We start from the raw sequence: 11,645 nt of genomic DNA on the forward strand, positions 1-11,645 counted from the left end.
ATCACTTGAGAAATACTAGTAACGTTTGTCTAACATGTCATGAGATTGTAAGTACAGAAGAGGATGTAGTGACAGGACTTATAAGAGGAAGTTAATGATCACCATGTGCAGAGAGGTGGTGTGGGGAGAGAAAAGAATTGTGTGTAATAAGTGATAAATACTCACGTTTCAATACAGGAGAGAATTCCTGAGAGAAATGAGCTAGAAAGGAAACGATCCAGCAAGAACTATGTAAACAACCAAATAGTAACTTTTTGGGGTTTGGTGTGTATCACATCAACTATGAGTTCGATTCCTCGAGAGAACTATTTCTGTAAATTAAATTATTGCTACTTATTAGTTTGGGTTAACTTTTGGATACGGAAGATCGTAACAGACAACTGATTCACTTTTTGGCAATAGTTAGAACATATTCAAACTCGGATCAGACAGTATGATACGCTTTTGAGCTAATTCATTTTGTAGCACTAAGTATGTTTTTCTTGGGGCAAACCGAATAGCTTTATAAAAGAAAAAATTATAGAACTATGTAAGCAACATGTTCAATGACAGTACTTCATGAGGCTTCTCACATGAATTGAACCAACCAAGTTTGTCTCAAGGATAAAGCTGATTAAAAAGGAAACTACTTGGGCCGAAAGCCTATTATAACCCTGAATTTATCAAACGACGTCGTTTCCACGAAGTCCTATGTTTTGGACAACAACCAAAGCCTTGTCCAAATCCGGGTTATGTAATAGATCAAACCGGCATAGTTGAAAAAATAATAATAAAAAATTTAAAATATACTGTATTTCGTAATGAAAGGATTAAAGCCTTTTTGTCCACGCCAATATTACAAGGCAAGACCCCGCCGACCTATAGCTTCTTCGCCGGAGAGACCGACCTTCTTAAATTCTCTATATATATATAAATGGCTTGCCGTCTTCTAAACCCTTCTTCGTCGCCGTCGCTGGTTTAGGCTTCTCGTTGCTCTAGCATTCTTCTACCCTTACCTTGCCGCCATCCATCTGAAAAACAAAAGTCATTAAGGTTCTTTTTTTCAAAATTTTCGAACAATTTCTTTTTATATTCTATCTTGATTATATGAACTGATGTTCCTTTTTTTTAGTCCATGTTAGATTACAATTTTTTGCTCTTGAGTGGCTTTCTGGAAAGAATTGTTTTAAATTTGTATTGTACTTGTGAAACTGTGTTGAATTTAGGATCTGTACTATTGTTTCTTCTCCGATAATTCTTCTTATTGATTGCATATTCAGGTGGTTTTTGGTTATGATAAGATTGTATTGATAGATAAATAATTTGTTTTGACTTTAAAGCCTGTTTGTATGTTGGTCTGTTTCCGCCGTTTAAGGTTGACAATTTTATTGGTTTGGCTTGTCGTGCAGGTACACGTACTGGAGAGAAAGACCGTGACTTTTTCTTGTCTGTTTACTTTTTATCAAGGCACCAAAGATGAAATCATGTCAGCCCGGTTAGTCCTCAAACTTTTTCCTGACGGGTTTTATCAATATATATACTCTGGATTAGTTTGTTCTATTTGCTATTCTGCACCTCTTTGTTGTTTTCTTTGTATGTTTTGTGCTTCGGTGTGTGTTTAAAGAACTTCCCTGCTGAGTCACTGTCCCACTTTCCACGCGTACTATCTTTGTATCGGTAGTGTTGTTTCTACTAAGCTTGATGTTTTGCCTGGAAAACTCATGAATCACTGTTTGTTGCAGTGTCTTTTGTGATGTGGTTTACTGCATGATAATCTATCAATAGTCTTTCTATTTTTTATACTTCCTTACTGTATTATAAGAGATTATATTTCCTTGTGAATCTTTAAGTATTTTAAATACTTATATATACGGTCACTGCAGTTTTTTTTTAATATCTGATGCATACTCCTTTTTTCTTGCAGCTTATTTCGACGCTGTTGATGTGTTGCCATCTGTAGGACTGCTAGAGATTTAAACGTGTTAGCTGAGTTTCTGTTCAAGGTTTTAGGTTTAGCTTTGTTACTAGATAGACATGGAGTCCAACTTCGTCAAGGTATTGGATAGTAGTTTTAAAGATGGACCTGGAAAAAAGAGAAAGCATCCTGATTACTGTGATTCTGGAAGGTCATTTGCAAAGCTGCAATGTGTGCTCTCACCAACCGAAAAGCTTAATAGTGGAAACAAAGTTAATGCTTCTGAGAATCTCTCTGGCAAGTCTCTGGTCAGATACTACTCTTACTTCAAGAAGACAGGAGTGCCAAAGCGTGTGATGTTCTATGAGAACGGCGAATGGACTGACTTGCCTGACCACGTTATTTGCAGTATCAAGAACGATCTTGAAGCAAAGAGAGCTGTGACTGAGGTAAACTGGTCCGGACGCTGTTTTGTTCTTGATTTCTTACACATGCATCGCCTAGACTTGGAAACAGGTGTGAGAACCCACCTCGCATGGATTGATATAGCTGGAAAATGCTTTTTCCCCGAAGTTTATGAAAAGGACTGTGAGGAAGATCAATGTGAGATCAAGCTGCGCCTTGAAGTTGATGTCAATGGTGTTGTTCAGCCATCTTTGAATGAGTCGTCAGAGGATAGCTGCAGCAGCATTGGGACTAATATGTTCTCTGGCCTCAAGCCTGCTGATGAAGAAGAAGTTGATGTAGAAGCTGTCAAAGAAAAATTTGTTTTGGGTATGGCCACTCTAGAAGATGTAGAAGCTGTCAAAGAAAAAATTGTTTTGGGTATGGCCACTCTAGAAGATGTAGAGTTGCTTGATGCGTATCGTTTCTCAGGTGACATCGCCAAAGCTCGTCAATCTCTTTTTAACAAACAAGCTGACATCACTAAGTCACGCCGAGGAGATGCAAACATTAGATACGCATGGGTTCCCGTTAAGAAGAAGCTCTTATCTTCAGTCATGAAGCATGGACTTGGTGTGGGTGGAGAGTTCATCAAAAAGTCTAAATACGGTGTTGGGGTTCACTTAACCGCTGCAAACTGCCCGTACTTCAGGTTTAGTTTAGTTCATTTTTTTCTTTATGTTTTCTCTTTAAGAACATGTGTGGAGGATAATGTTTTTACAGTGCAACACATTGTGATATTGATGAAAACGGTGTGCGTCACATGGTTTTGTGCCGTGTGATAATGGGGAACATGGAGCCTCTTCGTGGTGATAGAGCGCAGTTCTTTACTGGTGGAGAAGAGTATGATAATGGAGTTGATAATGTTTTGAGTCCGAAGCATTATCTTGTCTGGAACATGAATGTGAACACTCATGTTTATCCAGAATTTGTAGTTAGCTTCAAGCTGTTGTCTATCCCCAATGCTGAAGGTGATTTCTCCTTTCACATTAAAAAAAAAAGTTACTGTTTCCATCAAAAAAAAATCTACTGATGACGCATTGAATGGGATAACAGCATAGAGATCTTACTTAAGTTAAGCTTGTTGACCTCAGGGGTAGTAGTGACCAATGTTCAAGAAAATCGCTGGGGGTGGTTAGTCTCTTTATAGAGGATTATTGTTTAGGCGGGCACTTAGACTGCTTGACCGGATTTGCCGCCTAGACCGATTTTTAGAACATTGATAATGACACACTTCATCATCCCATGAGTCTAGTGAGATAAATGTTCATGGCTAAATGCATATGAATGTTTTCGACCATCACATTTTGTTTATTACATATACTTTTTGCAGGGAAGTTGCTTTCTGAGAATTTAGGGCTCACCTTGAAAAGAGCCAAAGGTTTTCTCTCGAATGTGAGTTTTTACTGTAACATTTCTTGTTATCAAGTGGCCAATGTGTATCTTTGAATGGGACTTGAAAGCATCTGTTTTGGTTAAAGCAGGGGACAGGAAGGGTAACAAATGGAAACAAGAGTGCCGGTTCTGCTTTGATGCCTTACCCTCTGCTCTTCAATGCAATTTCAAGCAAAGTTGGTCAGGAAGAGATGGACTTGATCACTGCTGATTACCAACAACTTAGGGTATATAGTAGTGAAACTATTTTGAGTCTTTGCCCATTTATATTACCTATATGCCAAGATGTCATCGTCGGAATATGTGTGTGTGATCTTGCAGGAGAAGAAGATTTCGAGAGAGGAATTCTCGAGGAAGCTGAGGGTGATTGTTGGAGATGATGATCTGCTGAGAACCATCATAACAGCTCTTCAAAGCTTGTCATCAATGAAAATGAAACCGGTCACAGGTGGCTATTGTTGGAGATGATGACGACATTTTGTTATGGGAGAGGGATTGGAAAATGCGTCGACTTCTTTGTTCTATCGTGAAACTTTATGATTAGGGATTAGGAGGAGAAACAGCTATCTTAAGAACAATACTAATAATATTGCTATAAGTTAAAATTTACTCTATAAGTTTAAAGGTTCACATAATCTTCACTGTGACTGGTTATTATTATACACTTTTATAACACTTATTATGTGAAATGTGAATCAACTCCGGTGGAAGTCCCTTGTCCGAGATGATCAGCTTCTTTGAGTGCACTTAGTGTCACCTGAGCCAAGCTCCTGGCATGCGTAGGGTCCCAACCTTGGAGCTTCACAACCACGACTGCGTTTGAATATCCAAACTTCCTCTCTTGCTTGTTTCGACTCAGCTTCTTCTTAGCTTATTCTTCATTTACATTCAGAAGCAATCTTCTTCGCATGAAACCAACGAATACTACTTTGATATGTGCTACAGAATAAAACTATGCAACACGCACATGCAACCTCCTAAACATTAACAAAGAAAAAGAAAATCCATTTCCGTTTGACGTTAAGGATCTATAAATTAAACGTACACGTGTGATTCAGATTCTCATACGTATTCTCGAAAGCTGTTCTTTTATTAATAAAACATCAGCTAAGCTGAAATCTTAATAAGAACTAAACTATAGAGCTAAAAACAGCTGAGATCTCGATTTATGTTCTGGTTGCTAATTGATCGACGTGCTCGATTAGTAATAGCAAAAATAAAAATTTGAAGAATAATTTCATGGAGGACAAAAACCATGTGCAAAGAACACATTCACAAAATATTATTTTCTATTTGTGAGTAAAAGAATACTATCATAAAAACAACAAAGAAAGAATAATTAATTATTTGTCGTCTCAAGTTAAGGATCCAACAATAGAAGTTGAAAGAGATTTCATGACTCAAAACTTATATATTGTAGAGACTTGTGCATAATTTTAGTTTTGTATACCAAAATCCAAATAACTCAAAAAGTTCAACTTTTTTCTTAAAAAAAAAACAATATATATAGAAAGATAAAACTGAGAGAGTATCCATGGATGTAGCTGGTGAATTCCATCGAATAGAAAAAGATGGTAAACTATATTTTGAATATCACCATTCAAAATACCATCCCATACCCCAAATTCAAAGCTTATCCTCCTCCAATGAAACAATCATCAACAACCACACATCTCAATCTCTTTTCGTATGTCCAGTTACACGATGTCGTGTTGCACTTAATGAGTCACCTGATAGATCCACATTTTCTCCAATCTTTTCTTCTCCAGAGTATCTCTTCTCTACAATAGATCATGATCTTTACCATTCATTACTCCCTTTGTTTTGGTGCAACAATAAAGACTTTGAAATAGATGGTGGGTGTGACATATGCAAAGGTTTAAATTCTGGCACCGATTATTATCTTTGTGATTACTGTAATGGAAAGTATCACAGAGAATGTGTTCAGTCTCCACTTAAAATAAAATCTCCTTATCACCTTCAGCATTCTCTCCAACTTTGCTTTTATTGTCCAAGTGCTCGCATCATCGAATGTTTAGTCTGTGGAAGAACAATAAGCCGTCTACTATATTATTGTGACATTTGTCGAGTTTTCATGCATTCAGTATGTGTCATGAAACCCATACCCTTTGTTATAGACCTACCAAAAAGGCATGATCATCCTCTCACTTTTTTTCCTAGACAAACTTCCTTAACTTGCAACGTTTGTGGCTTGTTGAGAAAAATGTATCCCACATATATATGTGTCACATGCAACTTTGTAGCTCATAAAGATTGTATGTATTTTCCTCGCATCATCCAAATATCACGTCACCGCCATCGTATCTCTTACAAATCTTCACTCCCTTCCGGAGAATGGTTATGTGGAGTTTGTCGCCAAAATATTGAGATCGATTATGGTGCTTATAGTTGTGACAAGTGTTGTGATTATGTTGTCCATTCAATATGTGCTCTAGGGAAGGATGTGTGTGACGGAGAAGATCTGGAAGGTGTACCAGAAGAAGATGATATAACACTAGGTGTTGAATCATTTGATGTGATATCTGAAGGAGTGATACTTCATTTTCTTCATGACCATCATCTCTACCTCCAGGCAAGTATACTTTATGATGAGAATAAGTTTTGTCAAGCTTGTGTTCTACCTATCTTTGAAGGTAATATTTATTCTTGTATCGAGTGTGGCTTCATCCTCCATGAAACATGCGCACAATCTCGCCGCAAATTACAACATGCGTTACATCCTCATCCACTTACACTGAGGCATGTGAATCCATATGAATATGTTGGCTTCACGTGCGATGCATGTGATCGTTTATGTGGTGGGTTTATCTATGGGTGTCATTTAAAGGAATGTGACTTCGATCTGGATATACGGTGTGCTTCAATATCTGAACCGGTTGATTACCAAGGTCATGAACATCCCTTGTACTTAGCTTTAAACTCTGAAGAACAGCCCATATGTCATGTATGCCAAATAAAATGTGAGAAGCAATTAAATTGTATCATCTGCAATTTTATTATATGCATTAAATGCACTACCTTACCATATAAAGTAAGGTATAAGTATGATAAACATTTTCTCAGAGTTCTGTGGGAAGAAGAAATATGTGACAAAAGTTGGTGTGAGGTGTGTGAAGATGATTTGAGAAATACAAACACAAATGTGATCTATTGGTGCGATGAATGTTGCATCACCGTTCATGTTGAATGTTTATTTGGTGATGACCCGTATCTGAAGCATGGTCAATTTTTAAAAGAAAATGGTATCAAGCTCCAAATTCTTTGGAAAAGCAATATTTCTCGACCATCGTGCAATTACTGCAAAAACCGTTGTCAACACAAAATGTTTATGAGAGACGATATCGTAGCATGTTCTAAGAGATGTGCTCTTAGCAATAGTTAACCTAATATTAAAATATAAAAAATCCAGTGATATGTATTATATATTTATTATTTAGTTTCTTTTATCTTGTAATTCATATTATCTGTTTGTTAAGTTTCGAATATAATGTAAATTTCAGTTTATATTTGTACTTTGTGGATTGTTTGCTAGGGAAAATATAACCATCTATATTATTAAAACTGAAGTACCTTTTGGTACTGTTTGGAAACTTAAATAGTAGATTAAATGAAAGTTGTTTGGAAATAAGGATAGTAGATTAAATATTTTTTTTTTACATATTTAGTCACTGTATTTCTTTCTTCTTTACAGATTTTGTCGTTTGGAAACTTTGATATCAGATTAAATGAGAATTGTTTGGAAACATGGATAGCAGATTAAATATTTCTTTTTATTTACACATTTAGCCATTGTATTTCTTTCTAATTTATTAATATGCCGCTTCACTTAAAATCTAATATCATAAAATTAATAATAATTCATAAAAACCTACTGTAAAAATTTAAATTATTTTTAAATAAATAAACAAAAAAATCAATAGGTTAATATATGAATATTACAATTACATCAAATTGCATCAATTATAAAATTATAAATATAATATTACGTACATAAAAAAAATTATTATCAAACATCTATATTATAATATAATATATTCTACTCTAAATATATTTTACAAAACATAAAAATATAAATGGACATTTTATAAAATAAATGGTTTATAAATTTACATTGAACGCAAGTTGAATCCAACACCCGTGCGGGAGCACGGGTCAAGATCTAGTTATCATTAAAGATCGTTATCTCAATTAGAAAGGATTCTAGTAATTATGTGAGAATTCTATGTTTCGAATATTTATTTTAACGAAACTAATATTATATAATGTGGTATGGGTCTAGTGACTAGGAGTTTTGATCTCAAACCTTTTGATATTTATTAAAACAAATAATAGCTAGATTATTAAGGTAGTTAAACTAGCTCTTGCCAAACATTATTTTTGTAGTGTAAAGTTATGCAGCCATCATCATTTGAGATCCATCAAGTGAGAACCAAATTCGGTGGAAGATATATTTTCTGTTCCTTTTTCTACCTGAACGAACCACATGGATCATGACATCTTCAACGCTACAAACTAAAAATACCTAGCTAAATCTGAGACGGCACAATGATATACTCCATCTTTAGATTAATAACTTGCAAGGAACTGCAAATATACAAAATGTTCATCTCATATTCATATCTTGACGTGTGATGTTTCATGTTTCAATAACATTCACAACGCATTCATTTCTTCGTCCAGATGATTATATTGTCATCTCAACTTTTCAATTGTATAAATATTTGTAAATATTAGAGATAAAATATAAACATATGAAACTGGATAGGGACATATTTAATATAACTGAAAATATATTAATCTATTTATTATCAGTTAGTTTTATTTTGTAAACTCATCTAAATTAGCATGATACAGAGTGTGATCCACGCAATACATTCCAATTTATAATCAGTTTGACGTAAATTTGGCTCCTTTTAGGCATGACTAACAAGTGAAGTTGTTTTCTTTCCTTGTTGTTATGGGAGTATTGCAGTTGGTTCTATTGGTTTCTATCCGAATATATCATACGAACTAATTCGCTTTCCTTGACTATATTTCATACACAATACAAGCATAAATCATCATAAAGCGATTCATAATCCACAATCGTTTTTGTAAAGAAACACAATTTGTCTTTATATTTATAGATTCAAAAATTAAAAAAGCTGACCATTTTTTTCCAAAATATACTTATACATATGAATATTCGAAGAACGAAGAATATAAAGTTCTAACAGAGAACCGAAATTTAAAACTTAAAAATATATGAAATACTAAAAATGTATTTCAAATATAAAAAAAAGGAAAAAATAATTTAAAAGTTTTAGATATTTAGATATTCAATTGGGTTTTGGATACCCAAACCAAGATCCACATATCTAAAAAAAATACCAAAAATGGTAAAACGTATAGATTTTGAGCCAATTTAATTGGTTTTTCTTTTGGGTTGGTTTGGTTCAAACTTTTCTATCAAGAATAACCAGCGTTCTGAAAACCGCTAGACGGTAACTAGACGCTTTATAGAGGACTAGCGACTAGGTAGATTATTCGGGGCTTAGACGAGACCTAGACATTAATAAATTACTGATTTATTTTATATATTTATATGACATGTTTTATTTTTTAATTTTAATTATAAAATTATTGTGATGAATTATCAAAATTAAATATTAAAAATAGATTTATAATAAAGTTCTGTTTAATTTAGCATATTTAGACAAATTTGGATCAATTTAAACCGATTTAAAATAATTTAAACCAATTTAAATCGTATAATTCGATATAAATCAGATTTTTAAAAAATTCCAAAACCAGTTGCTTCCTAGACTAATTTTTAGAAGGGGAAATTTTACTTATACATCTTTTATGATACCACTTTTCAATTTTACCATCAATCAAAAGACATTTTCAAAAATACCACATTCATTAATATGTAAAAGACAATATTGCCCTTAACTTATCTTCAACTCATTTCTCTCTCTCTCGTGAATCTCCGTCCGTCGTCCGTCGTCTATCGTCTCTGTTCAGATCCGCTGTTTTCCGTTCAGATCCGCCGTCTCCGTTCAGATTCGCCGTCTATTCGCCGTCTCTGTCCTCCAGATCCACTGTCTCTGTCCTGAACCGACGTCTTCGTCCAGATTCGTCGTCTTCGTCCAGATCCACGAAGCAATCGAGATCGAGACTCAAAACTTCAAATGTTGAATCCTCAGCAAAAATCACAACCTGTAAGTATTTTTTCGGATTTTGTTGTTTTGATCTAAGAGAAATAGTTATCTATTAATAGTCTGGTCTAAGAGAAAGATTTCTAATAGTGAACATTGAGTTTTTGAAAATTTATAACTCTTTATAAATTGAAGTTATTTAGTAATGTAATTGACATGTTCAGTTCCCGACACTCATAAAAGAAGCATATGTTCAAGCTTATATGAGAGCCACAACTCTGTCATCACACATTTTCTTTGATCTACAATGTTAATCATCAAATTCATCATTGTCTCTTGTTTTTTTTTCTAAAGTCTTATTGACCAACCATTGACATTTTTTAGTTTCTTCTTGTGTCTTAGATTGCAGAGTCTGTTTCTTTTAGCAGTGATAAAAAGTATGATATAACGCAAGTGAAGGCTCCACCTCAGCTGCAGAAAACGATGTGTTAAGTAACTCAATCGACTAAAAGACAATTTAGAAAGGCTTATAAGACAGTTTATAAAGTTTGTTAAATAATTTATAAGGTTTATAAATTTTGCACAATTTTGAAGTTAACTACGAGGTATTGTGATACTTCAACAGAGCTACCAGACAAGCCAAACTGATCATCCAACGTTCAAATATGAATTATGTTGAAAATGATTTTTTGTATTTTAGGTAAGGAGGAATTTAGTGAAATTGAGAATTCACACTTTGCGGAAGTGTTGTAGAACTAGCTAGAAAGAATAACATTCAATTTTCAGGAGAACCTTATGCAAATAAGATTATTCATGAATGGGGGTAGATCTATGGTTCACTTTCTCATATCAACCAATGGGGTTAGATCTATGATTATTGATGAATGTAAATAATTTATAAAAGTTTATAAAAAAACGTTATGAAAGCATACATTCAATTTATAAGGGTATTATATGAGTTCCATAGGTTTATAAATCAACTAAAAGAGTCTATAACCATTTAGAAAGCCTTATAAAATAATTTATAATGGTTTGTATAATAATTTATAAGGGTTTATAAGGGTACGTAAATAATGTATATGGGTTTATAAAAATAATTTATTAAGTTTATACACCATTATAAATATTATAAAATGATTTATATGGGAATTTAAAATTTCTGAAGCGGTGGAGTCTTGATTGCTGTCCACATGTACCTCAGAATCTGCCATGTATCATCATCTCTTTACAAAGCCTTATAAGGATATGTAAAATTATTTGTAAGAGTTTATAAACTATTAATAAATGCATATAAAACAAGTTATAAAATCTATAAACCATTTATAAATGTTTATAAGAAAGTTATGAAAGTTTATAAATAGTTTATAAGGGGTATGTATACTATTAATAAGAGTTTATAAAAACTGTATGAAAGATTATATTCAATTTATAAGAGGTATTATAAGAGTTGTATAGGTTTATAAATCAACTAAAAGAGTCTATAACCATTTAGAAAGCCTTATAAAACAATTTATAATGGTTTGTATAATAATTTATAAGGGTTTATAAGGGTATGTAAATAATGTATACGGGTTTATAAAAATAATTTATTAAGTTTATACACCATTATAAAATATTATAAAATGATTTATAAGGGAATTTAAAATTTCTGAAGCGGTGGAGTCTTGATTGCTGTCCACATGTACCTCAGAACCTGCCACGTATCATCATCTCCTTACAAATCCTTATAAAGATATGTAAAATTATTTGTA

At 33.5% G+C, this 11,645-nt stretch overlaps 2 protein-coding genes across 2 annotated transcripts; both read left to right on the forward strand.

Annotated features, from left to right (window-relative positions):
- The first annotated feature begins 826 nt into the window (after positions 1-826).
- LOC125601580 (probable inactive poly [ADP-ribose] polymerase SRO1) lies at positions 827-4,363 on the forward strand. Its single transcript, XM_048773685.1, has 7 exons — positions 827-1,032; positions 1,389-1,474; positions 1,904-2,990; positions 3,062-3,309; positions 3,672-3,733; positions 3,823-3,960; positions 4,055-4,363. The coding sequence occupies exons 3-7, from the start codon at positions 2,014-2,016 to the stop codon at positions 4,199-4,201; spliced, it is 1,572 nt and encodes a 523-aa protein (XP_048629642.1). The 5' UTR covers positions 827-1,032; positions 1,389-1,474; positions 1,904-2,013; the 3' UTR covers positions 4,202-4,363.
- Positions 4,364-5,163: 800 nt separating this feature from the next.
- Positions 5,164-7,277, forward strand: LOC125601590. Its single transcript, XM_048773692.1, has one exon. The coding sequence runs from the start codon at positions 5,268-5,270 to the stop codon at positions 7,134-7,136; it is 1,869 nt and encodes a 622-aa protein (XP_048629649.1). The 5' UTR covers positions 5,164-5,267; the 3' UTR covers positions 7,137-7,277.
- Positions 7,278-11,645: the final 4,368 nt, after the last annotated feature.

Source organism: Brassica napus, unplaced genomic scaffold, assembly GCF_020379485.1.
Source record: "Brassica napus cultivar Da-Ae unplaced genomic scaffold, Da-Ae ScsIHWf_2614;HRSCAF=3363, whole genome shotgun sequence".
Lineage (NCBI taxonomy): Eukaryota > Viridiplantae > Streptophyta > Magnoliopsida > Brassicales > Brassicaceae > Brassica > Brassica napus.